The sequence below is a fragment of the Fukomys damarensis genome, unplaced genomic scaffold, assembly GCF_012274545.1.
Source record: "Fukomys damarensis isolate Sample0158 unplaced genomic scaffold, DMR_v1.0_HiC HiC_scaffold_25, whole genome shotgun sequence".
NCBI classification, from domain to species: domain Eukaryota; kingdom Metazoa; phylum Chordata; class Mammalia; order Rodentia; family Bathyergidae; genus Fukomys; species Fukomys damarensis.
The window spans coordinates 15,343,629-15,355,280 of record NW_022900937.1 but is presented as its reverse complement, the minus strand read 5'-3'; the positions used below and the strand labels follow the sequence as shown (position 1 = coordinate 15,355,280).

Below are 11,652 nucleotides of genomic sequence, written 5' to 3'. Positions count from 1 at the left end.
TTTTTTTTTTTTTTTTTTGTGGCTAATATAAAAACCTACCCATTACCTATCCACCCATCTATCCATCCACCCACCCACCAATTGATCCACCCACCCATCCACCCACCTATCCACCCATCCACACACCCAACCACCCATCAACCCATCCATCCATCCACTCACCCAATCACCCACCCATCCATCCATCCATGCATGTCTATGACATACAGAGTATTCCCAGGCACCTTATCAGACTCTGGGACCCAATGATTAAGGTAGCCCTGTCAGCCCTGGTAAAGTCTGCACTTTGGAAAGGACCAAGGGAAAAGGAAACACTGGGGAGGTCAGGAGAGGAGGTTCGGTTGGGGGAAGGGAGGAATGGAGTCTTTCTTTCCAGCTAGATTCAAACCTCCTCAGAAGCATAAAGTTCCTGAGTTGCTTGCCCCATGACAGGTTGCTTTTCTCCTACTCTGTTGTTGCAGCTGCACATTGTCCATTATAACTTAGAGCAATACCCCAACATCAGTGCCGCCAGTGACCAGTCAGGAGGCATCGCCGTCCTAGCTGTTCTCCTTGAGGTGAGAGATGTTTAAGGGGATGTACATGAAATTTGTAGCTTGGCACTTTGTTTCATGTGTGCTAGCTGGTGATAAGATGCTCCTGAGTGGGCCATATCCTCTGTCCAGAGCAGGGGTACACCGCTTATGGTTCCCTCTCATATGGGCTGGGGAGCAGAAATGGATCTTTTGTGACACGGAAAAGTGAACCCCAATCTCTGGCCTTGTTGCATGAGTACAGAGCTGCCCCATGGCGGAGGCCCTGGGAGAGAAGGGATCATTAGGTTGCCGCATTGGATGTCTGAACCAATTTACAATTCTGGTATCCAAGCTCCATCTTGTATATAGACCCTGGGATGAATTCTTTAACCATCCAAAATGGGGTATCTTTTGATCAGCTTTCACTTCCCCCATATTGAAGCCACACATACCTCATTTCCCAATACACTTCTTTCTCTAGCTTGGTTTTTGGGACCTCAGAACTCCCTACAGTTCTGGGTTAGATGGACATGCTAGTCCCTGTACCCTGTTCCCTGGGACTCAAGCTCAATGTCTTCTTCTTTATTTTTTTTTTTAATTTGGTACCAGGGATTGAACTTGGGTCCTTGTGCTTGCGCTTGCGAGGCAGGCAGTGGAACCACTGAGCTAAATCCCCCACCCGAGCTCAATGCCTTATGATGAAAAGAGGGTATCCTTTGATGCCAGAGAGCAGGGTCATTACACTAATTCCTGGCAACCTCATGACCCACACAACCACCCTAGTAAGGCAGTAGCTATGTACCTCCATCCATGTCCTTCTGACACCAACTGCCAGGCCAGGCTCAACCTGCAGCGTTCGGTCACAGCTCAACCTCCTGATCTCTATTGCAGAGGGGCTCCTTCAATCCATCCTATGACAAGATCTTCAGTCACCTTCAACGTGTGAAGTACAAAGGTGAGAGGCCCCTGGATGCTTATTCCCTCTGTTGGAGTAATCACGCCCATGTCACCTTAGGACAACAACATAAGGGGTGGGCGCTATTAGCGTTCACCAGGCTAAGGGCTGCAGGTTGCTGAATTGTGTTGTAACTGTTTCGGATGGATGACCCAGAAAGAGAAGAGTTTGTGATGACAGACTCCATTTCTGTGCTCAGCTACATGCGTGGCTTCCACAGGGAGTGAGACCGACTTGCCCCCTCCCCCACTGTCCCTCCAGGTCAACAAGTGCTCATCCCAGGCTTCAACATCGAAGAGCTGCTTCCCCAGAAGCCCGCTGAGTACTACCGCTACAGGGGGTCCCTGACCACCCCACCTTGCAACCCCACCGTGCTCTGGACGGTTTTCCGCAACACTGTGCAAGTTTCCCAGGAGCAGGTAACAGTCAACAACTGAAGTCAGAGTACACAGCACCTCAGCCCCGCCCCAAACTGGGTCATAATGAACAACTACATTTCCTTGCTTAAGAGTTCCACTGGCAGCTGTTCAAAACCTCTCCAAGTATCAGTGGTGCCTAAAAATCACAGGCTGAGCCTTAGAGAGGAGCTACGGAGTCATGCTAGGAGAGTGAATATGTGTCTCTACGGTTCCTTACGAGAGCTGAGCGACTGAATTTGCTAAGATTACCGGAAGTGGCTGGATGATCTGTGCTTCCCCCGTGGGAAGAGACCCTGGCTTTAGGGGGCAGAACAGAGCCTGTATCAGGTTGAGTCCTTTACCAAACAGGGTGCTGGAATCACAGCAGTAAGTGGGAAGCAAAGCCCTGAGCCAGCATCTCTAAGGCTACAGATGAGAGGTGGGGTTAGGAGCTTGTGGGATCACAGTGGTTAGTGAGAAACCTGAGACCCAGAGTCAGGTTTTTCCGAGTCTCCAAATCATGGTTTATTCTTGCACTCCATAAGTACAAGCATGAAGAAGAAACTTGGGCCCCCAGGAGAGGTGGCTGGGCCGCGCTGCCCACCTCACACTCACCTCGGGACAGAAGGAACTGCTGCTCCTGCTCGTTACTATGAGCTTCTACCTAGAGTGGCAGCAGGTGGGCGGAAAGGAGTGAGGATGAGAAGAATCAGAGGTGACATGCGTGGGGAAGCAGCAACATCCTCACCCAGAAACTCCCTTGGAAACCAATTATGTAATCTTTGTGGGTGTGCAAAAATGCCAGGAAGCAACCGTCAGATGACCTGGAAACCTTTTACCCTCTCCTTTTATTTCTTCTTTGACCATCAGAACAAGCTCTAGGCCCTCTAGCTGGGTTCCAGTTCAGGTTCATGGGAGAGGCTAAGAGGCCCTCTGTCTCCCTCTGTGGGGAAGATTCCGTGGCCTAATTGGGAGCTGGCACCCAACACTGCCCAGCACCCAGTTAGTGAGGCACTGGCAGGGGTAGTGTAGACACAGTTTTTTGTGTTCTCTGCTTTTTTTACCTCACACCAGATACCCCAGGGGCTTCTCCTATGTGTTCTTCCCCTGGGAGTATCAGTCCACCCATGGGGTTTGTTTCTGCCTTTCCCTTCAGCTGCTGGCTTTAGAGACAGCTCTGTACTGCACAGATGTGGGCGACCCTTACCCCATAGAAATGGTCAACAACTTCCGGCGAGTTCAAAATTTTGATGAGAGGCTGGTGTACATCTCCTTCCAACAAGGTGAGGGATGCAGTAGCAGGGGTGGGGCATGTGGGGGTGCCAGGATGTCTGTGTCGTACTGTCTGTCTCTGGTACTGGTGCCCTTGGAAGGCTGGCTAAGGAACCAGGGCACAACCAGGAGTTGTGGTATGGGGCTTGTTATTGGGGTCTCCATGAAGAGATGTTCTCGGGGCCTTCTGCTGAGAAATCATCCTAAGACACACGATAGGCCTTTTGTCATGAGGTTAGACTTCTGACTTCTCATCCTAGGCTTTCTTGGCATCAAGGGCTGTGGCCACCCGCCTAGGTTTACTTAGGTGATTTACCCCCCACCAGCATCCCACAGTGCTCCTTTATAAGGTCATGGCTACCAGCACCTCAAGGTCTAATGTAGCAGGGCCCAGTAGGCAAGAAGGCACCCTCATTCACAGTCTTTTTGTCTAATCTCCTTGGTGTTTATAAGCACATGTATATCTGTTCCAAACTGAATGAAGCATATAGTTTGGTTTATTCCCACTGGCAGGAAAGCTATCTTCCCTTTAAATGCATATCTCCCAGAAGAACGTTAACATTTTATTCCCTCAGTGCCTCCATCAGTACTTCTGGAAAGAGATAAGGGACCTTCATCTTTCTTCAAAACTTGGAGTTCACTTTCTCACCGGATTTCTTAGCCTCTTTCACCTTGGGGATCTAGGGTGTTCAGAAGAACGTCCTTCCAAGTCCCATTTCATCCTCTTACTATCTCTTATGGACCAGGTGAAGCCACTGACCCACTTGTCAGAGAATCTGTGGCGCTCATCTTACCAGATGTGCTTTTTTGTTATTGCTTTCTCACTGAGATTACAACCATCACCACTCAGTACAGTTGTGTAAATGAAGACCATTTCAAGGCCTCGCCAGAAACATTTAGAAAGCTGCCCTTCAGAGTTAACCCATTAGCACGGTCAGAATTATATCCTGCTCTGTCAGTACTGAATTAAGAACTCAACTTTTGTGTTCTCTCCTGAGAGCACTAGTTAAGTTCACTTCCCTCTTTTCCTCAGTATCTCAGTTTGAAAACTGAATCCATGAACAATGGCCCTTCCTAAAATTGAGACTCTATAAGATAACTAACACTTTGTTTTCTAGGAAGTGCCCCAGATGCTTTTCTTAGTGATTTATTTTGGATAGAGCATTTTCTTGTCTCATTCTTCCAAGTGAAATATGCAGTATTTACAGGGTAAATAAAACTACTGCCATACTTTAAATAAAATGTATAAATATAAAACTCTGCCTGGAGATAAGCGACTCTGACTTGTGGGTCAGGTAGAATTCTGCTTGTGATTTAAGGGCTCTGTGTTTTGAGCTCTGCTTCCTGAGCGAGGTAATAAATATTCTCCTTAAGCCAGGAGACCTTATTTCAAGCCCTCATTTTGCTTTCTTTTGCTGTGTGGACATAATGATTTCCTTCTTTAGCATTGGCTTCTTGGCCCAAAAACATGCCAGGTTTGAAGAAGTGATCGAATGGCCTTTTGGTGTAATATGTTATGACTTTCAATGGACACTAACAACTACCAATCCTAACTTTACGTTGCAGGGACAGAGATTGAGGGCAGTTACAGAGGATCAGAAGAAACCGGGCAGGAACTTGATTATGACATCCAACAGTAACCCCTCACTTGTAATGATGGACTGTGGCTTTGGGAGTAATTAGCCATCTTCTTACACTGGCTCCCCTCTAAGTAGTTGCTTGTAGACTGGGTAGTGAAGGCAGGTTTTGTAGCAGAGTGCTTCAGTAAATTATTCAAGTCTGGCTGGGTAGACTGAGAGCTGGATGCTTGCAGAGCAACTGAGGAAGCTTAGGAAATCAAGATCAAAGCCCAAGTGCAGCTTTGCCACTGACCTTCGCTGCATGGCTTGACCACACATGCTGCTTCTAGGAGCCCAGCCTGGGCTCAGCTTTCTCCTTGCAGTAAGAATTCATGGCAGCCCAAGGAAACCTGTTTATCTGGAGGCTGGTTATAGAAACTTGGCCAGAATTCTGTCCCTCTTACTCCCCAAAGACACAGGCAGCTAACACGGTTGCTTCCCCAGGAGGAAGGAGGAGGCAGCCCGTCAGATGCGAAGATCCAAACCTCATCTGCCCGGGAGCATTCACCAGGGCCCCAAACTCAGCATGGAGGAGGTCTCAGACTGTAACACACCATCTCAGGCTTACGGAGGAGCCTGTTTGTCAGCAGAAGCAATGAGCAATTTGGACTCAATTATTCGTAGACTCTTCCACTGAGGCATGTTTGTAATTAGGGTCTGGTTTACTCAGGATTTTCTCCGGATGTTAACAAGAGCTGTGGAGTGAGGGAATTCTGCTGGGAGGAAAGTAACCTAAGAGAAATCCTCTAGGAGAAACTGAGTGGCAGGAGTGGAGATGTGAGGTTTAACAAATAGAGACAACCGAGAGTCATTTCACTTGACCCTGCTATCTTCCTAGACAGTGCTCAGAAAGTATTACAGAACCTACTTTCTGTCCTAAGAGGCTTAAAATCCAGCCGAGCTTCTGCCCTAGGGAAGGGTTTCACAACACTGGTACTACCGAAACTTCAGGCAGGATAATTCTGGCTGTGTCCTGAGTGCTGCAGCATTAGCTGTGTCCCTGGTCTGTCCCCACTAGATGCCAAAAACATCTCCCCATTGTGGCAACAACAACGTCTCCAGACCTTGCCACACTCTGGAGAAGTGGCAAGGTAGCCCCTGCTTGCTGGGTGAGGTAGCATACACCCGTAATCGTAGCACTACAGAGACTGAGGCAGAAGGATCAGACAGGATGATCGCTATGAGTTGGAGGCCAGCCAGGGTTATAGTTCCAGACCAGCCTGAACCATGCATTGTGAGATCCTGTCTCAAAAAAGTGCCCTGATTGAGATCCACTGCCTCAAGGGCTGTTCAACGACTCTCCTAGGCCCAAGACTGATTTTTTCACTTGCGTCATAGGACTCCAGAGTTCTATGTCACATGGCCTCGTCTTTTCTTTATTCTGTTATGGCATGAAGTTTCAGTCTGGGGATGACTGTGCCAGAAGCATCCAAGTTGAAGTTGCTTAAGTAGAACAAACAAATCCAAGAGATGCTTCATTCCCCATCTTCCTTTTTTTTTTTTTTTTTTTTTTTTTTTTTTTTTTTTTTAACTATGTAGCTGAGACTCACCTGGAACTCACTATGTAGCCCCGGTTGGTCCTGAACTCACAGCGATCCTCCTGCCTCAGCCTCCCGAGTGCTGGGATTACAGGCGTGCGCCACCACGCCCAGCTCCCATCTTCCTTTTTATAGAAAATGGGGGAGGCTAAGAGAAATGGCATGAAAAGGAACCTGCCCCCCTTACAAGAGTACCCAAACCCCCGTATCTGGGCTCTAGGGGCTTCTGAAAATAGCCACTTTCTTCAGAATTCTGTCATCATTCCTTTCCCCCTCCCTTCTGTAGGAGTTTTTCTCTCTTGTAGGTTGTTTCTCGTTGCCTTTGGTTAAAATGTCTACTCTTATGGGAAAGTGACAGTCACGCTAGGTACTTTTTTAGCTCTTGAAAGGTTATTCTTCCAAAGAAGACCTGAGTTTGTCATTGAAGTGGGCGCCTGGGGAGGAGAATCATCGCAAAACCACCTCAGATGGCACAGGAGCACATGCACTCAGTAAAGTAATGAGAAAGATGGCAGGGCCGGGGATTTAGCTCAGTGGCTCTGCCACCTGCCTTGTAAGCACAAGGACCCGAGTTTGATCCCTGGTACCAAAAAAAAAAAAAAAAAAGATTGCAGAAGCAGGAACCTATCCCAGGGGCCAAGGTTTAGGGCTTTGGCCTGATTCTTGGCTGCCTCAAACTGACCCCTCCCACTCCAGTGACAACAACTCTAGTGATGGCTGATAGCAAGAGCCCATCAAACATAAACACTGTACCAATATTACCTGGCATTTTTCCGGATTTGTCAAGGAAACAGAAACAGGTGGGACAGAAGGAGGCCACCAAGTTTCTATAATCACATTTCAATGGGCCGGCTCAGAGCAAATGCATGTCACCTGCTGCAGGGCCAGAGCCCTGACTGTAGAGTAGCAGCACAGTTAGCATCTGCTTGACCCTCAGGGACCTGCATAGTTTTAGAAAACCTCGAGAGAAAGAAATCTTACAGCTAAGATGGCTAATTAATGTTTCGCGATTAGAACATATGCGTTGTGGATATTGACCTTGTGTTTAAGTTTTTATTTATAAATAAAAGGTATTAGCTAGAAGAGTACCATCGATTCTTCCAAAGCATCCAACTAAGTAACCAGAGGAGTCCAACCTTCAGATTCCTAAACCTGGTTCAGGGGGCTGAATAGTCAGGAGCCGTTGCCAGATGTGCTAAGCAGTGAACCCCGTCTCCCTCAACACCCCGCCCCCGTTTCCTGAGTACAGCCCGGTTGTGCACTGTGGGGACAGAAGACCTCCCCATGCACCACTTTGCTCCTAATAAGCTTCTGGCACAGAGCAGACTGTGCTCAGGAATGATAGTGGGAAAAGGGTTTGGGCAGGAGCCTGGATCCGCTCCTTGCTGAGGACCCCGCTGACCTCCCTCGTGGGCTCTCACAGCACCCATCCCTGCCCTCTTGGCCTCTGTCCCACCAAACTGCAGGGCCTCTCTTCCAGGGCAGCTGCCTTCCAGAGCACACCTTGATCCTTTTTTCTGGAGTGGATCTCACCCTCCTCCACCTGGGAAATTCTTTCAAGATCCAACTCTAATTACATCCCCATAAGTCCTCCCTGGTCCCCTGGAGGCAACTTACAGTTTCCTCACTGCAGCCAGACCCAACTTATTCATCCCTGTTATAGTACTTTGCATACCATATTTCTTAGCAGAATTTGAAAACAGGAAGGAAATAAATATTATACACACTGTACAAACTCCTTAAGAACGACATAATTTTCATGTCTGGCACAGTGCCTAGTGCTCATTATAAGCCTGCTGAGAAAATATAACTGACTCGTCTCCCGCTTCCCGCACCAACTCACCAGTGCCTTCTCTGAAGAATGACTTATATATGAGTCTGGCCAGTTGTCAAATTTTAGTTTTATTAAGTTTCACTTTGTTTTGTTCTCAATCAACCCATATGTTGTTCTGTTTAAATCAACCCACATGTTTAAGAAAAACTACAGATCAAAACTTCCTGTCTGGTTCTGGAGGTCTGGAAGGAAGTTGCCTGGCTGTGTTACACACCTTCCGTGGTCCCGACTTGCCAGAGGTAGAGGGCCCATTTCCACACCCATCACTCCTTCAGCACGGTTGGCCTGGGCCACCGAAGGCAGCTCACAGCACCACGGTCTGTCACTGGAGTCATTCCTGCTGCCCCAGGACTTAGGCCCCTCAGAGCAGTGTGCCTTTCTGCTCTGGGCCCGCTGTCCTGTGATTTGGAAGACAGAACCCTCAATCCTATCACAGTTGTATAAATAGTTCCTATGTGTAATCTGGTGGGGGTCTTTTTAGCAAATTTCCTTGTAGAAATTATGTGACTGGACTGTATAGTGTTAATAAGGAAAACTCCCCAGTTAAATGTATCCTCCAAAGATAGCCATGCTCTGGTTACTGAGGGCATCCACCTTACTTTTTTTTTTCTGTTTTGTTTTTTTGGATTTTTGTGAGATAGGGTCTTGCTATGTAGTTCAGCCTGGCCTTGAACTCATGGCAAGCCTTTTGACTCAGCTTCCCAAGTGCTGGGATGACAGGTGTATGCACTACCCTTGCTACCTTGCCTTTCTTACCAAAGCATTATGCAAAGAGTACCAGCGTTGTAGTTATTTGACTCTGTCTTTTATAATAGAGCATAGTAACAGGAATTTTACCATCCCTTAATGGCTTTTATGTATTTAAATGAATGAATCCTTGGTAAGCTAAACTCTCTTGGTCTTTTTTATAAAACTAGAGACTGCTGAAGACCCATAGATGTATAAATGTTATCACCATATAACCTGTTGCCAACAAAAATTTTGATACTTTAAAATAAGACTTTGAAAAGAAAAGGATTGTTATATAATCAAGTAGAATTGCAAACAGAGCTAGAAAATACTAGGCTGTTGTTCCAGGAACCCCAAGATGTACGCATGAGGTACTTGCTCCTCGGGCTGGACTTGTCTGTGTTCACATTTGAGGCTTCAGGAGACCTCAAAGCAGTTAACCAGCATCCTCGGGCCACTCAGATGCCAGTGGAAGATGCAGCTGCTGAGCCAGCCAGAACAGGTAGCAAGGCCCTGTGGCAAGCAGCTCCCAACCTCCTCCAGGTATCTGTACCTTCCTGGAAGAGGCATGCACAGTCCAGTTCTTCTGTGTCTGTGTCATCTCCTTCTCTGTGTTATACTGCCTTCCTATCTTTGCTCACCCTGACTGAAACCTGAGCTCTCCGTGCACAGCAGGCAGCTCAGCATATGTCTTGGCCACCAGCCAGCTCAAGCGCCCCTTCTGCCGAGTTCTTAGCACTGCAATGGCTGTCGTACAGAAGCGGCCGCCTCTGAAGCAGTCTGTCTCAGTTTCTCCTGTCTCGTTGTTTGCTCTTTCTTTCTTCTTTCCTTCCTTCCTTCCTTCCTTTTTCTTTTTCTTTTTCTTTTTCCGGTACCACGGATGGAACTCAGGACCTTGCTCTTGCGAGGCAGGTGTGGCACCACTGAGCCAAATACCCAGCCCTTGTCTCATTATTCTTCAGCGGAAACTGCCTGTCTTAGTTTTTATTTAGAAGCAGCTTTTGTTTAATCTCTGTAACTTTCTCTGGCCATCTTTGAGGCCTGTTCTCTACAGCAGCCTAGAGACTGGGCCTCACCCATCTGAGGGTCTTCTGTGAAACGGGCTTTGGCTTCTCTCTCCCAGCTGTACTTCTGTGAATTGCCCTGTGCTCCTGAGCATCCTCTCTGCCTTTTAGTTAGCAGAGTCTCTGGCTCTACCTTTACTGGGACCCCAGCCCTGTGGGCTTGCTCCATCTCTGTAGAGAAGCCCATCTGCCTGATGGGTGGTGCTGCCAGACTGGCAGGGGTGGTGTTCCAACCACATCTTCCTGTCCAGGCTTCATGACGGGGTAGAGCTATTAGCTGACCCCCTAGCTGGCATTTCCTCTTCCTTAGGGACGTAGGCTCTTTGTGTGCTCAGTCAAGCCGCTTTGTTTTTGCTGAATCACAGGTACTGAAGGCACCTGTTCCGCTCTAGGTTCCTCATCCTTATGGCTGTTTGGTCTCATTTCATTGTTTTCAAGGAGACCCAATTTCACACTTGACAAGTGGCCAGCAACAAAGCAACAAAGTGCTTGGGTTACAGCACTGGATTGAATTATAAAGTAGTCTTGCGGGCCTATTTCAGTCAAAAACACCATAGTGAACAGGGGTAAGCCACTCTCCCTCTGGAGAAGCCACCAAGCTGGGTCTGTGCTCTGGAGAAAAGGCCCACCTTGGGATGGTTGGTCTCCACTGACTGTTTAGCAAACTAAGACCATGGCATGAAGGCACCTCCCCAGCCATGGACTGGGTCTGCTCAGCTACCTGAGTCCTGTGTGGCTCTCCGCATATGTGAGGTGACTGTGAAAGAGTCAACTTTAGGAATACCATCCAGTTTAGACAGCTTAGCAAAGTGGCCATGCTTGCTAGTAATAGTCTTTATGTGGTGAGAACTGGTTTGGAACTATACGCTTCTGGAGCTTTAGGAACAAAGAACAAAAGTGTATTTTATCAAAGAACTTAGAAAAGAAACCATGGCTAGGTTTTGTTTGTTTGAGACCCCAAAGGGCCAAGTTTCTGGGTACCTTTAAACAAAAACTGCAAACCTAAATACCAAGTTGCAGAGGCCACAGGCCAGGCGGTCAAAGTGCACAAGCTGTACACACATGTGAAGCTTCTCAGGTGAAGACTCGAGGCCCCAGCACCTCCCCAAGCCACAGACTGGTCCTCAAGTTCTAGATACAAGAACAGGCCTAGGTGGGGAATCTCTTTCTCTGCCACTTGGAAGGCTATGAGTTGCAGGTAGTGGCTGGCAAGAACAGGGAGAACAGGCCACCTTGGCCTTGCGGATAGCTCTCTCCCTGCCTGCTCTTTTTACCCTCACAGCAACCCAGGCCATCTAGGGAAGCAAGACCTGGGACACACAAGGGCCAGCCCTGGATCAGAGAGGCTCTGCAGGTTTGATGTGACATTGCAAAAGGACACCAGGGAAGGGATACAGTTAATGGATGCTGGGGAATCGGCTGCATCCTGGCCACAGGACAGGAGAAGGGAAGCGAGCAAATCCTCATTCTGCAGCCTCAAATGTGGTTCCTCAGTGTCCACTGCCCTGGAAGAGGAGGCTGGCCCTCTGCTGGCATCTCATACTTAGCCAGGGTCTCCCAGGGGCTTGGAAGCCACTGTGGGCTCTACAGGCACAGACTCTCCTGTGTTTCAGTCTTGGCTGCCACCACCTGTACAACTCTGATTTCCAGTATGAGTTAGAACAACTGCCCCAGCAAATACACACACACACACACACACACACACACACACACACACACACACACACT

The 11,652-nt window shown here is 48.1% G+C and overlaps 2 protein-coding genes across 8 annotated transcripts in view; one reads left to right on the top strand and one right to left on the bottom strand.

Annotated features, from left to right (window-relative positions):
- The window catches only part of Aph1b (aph-1 homolog B, gamma-secretase subunit), a 121,152-nt gene that overhangs the window by 62,982 nt on the left and 46,518 nt on the right, over positions 1 to 11,652 (bottom strand). The window lies entirely within an intron of this gene.
- The window catches only part of Ca12 (carbonic anhydrase 12), a 49,933-nt gene that overhangs the window by 33,670 nt on the left and 4,611 nt on the right, over positions 1 to 11,652 (top strand). For all 3 annotated transcript variants that reach the window (XM_010641206.2, XM_010641204.2, XM_010641205.3), the window contains exons 5-8: positions 462 to 557; positions 1,407 to 1,470; positions 1,732 to 1,889; positions 3,025 to 3,151. In XM_010641206.2, coding sequence (XP_010639508.1) covers positions 462 to 557; positions 1,407 to 1,470; positions 1,732 to 1,889; positions 3,025 to 3,151 — 445 coding nt within the window. The remainder of the gene's footprint in view (positions 1 to 461; positions 558 to 1,406; positions 1,471 to 1,731; positions 1,890 to 3,024; positions 3,152 to 11,652) is intronic.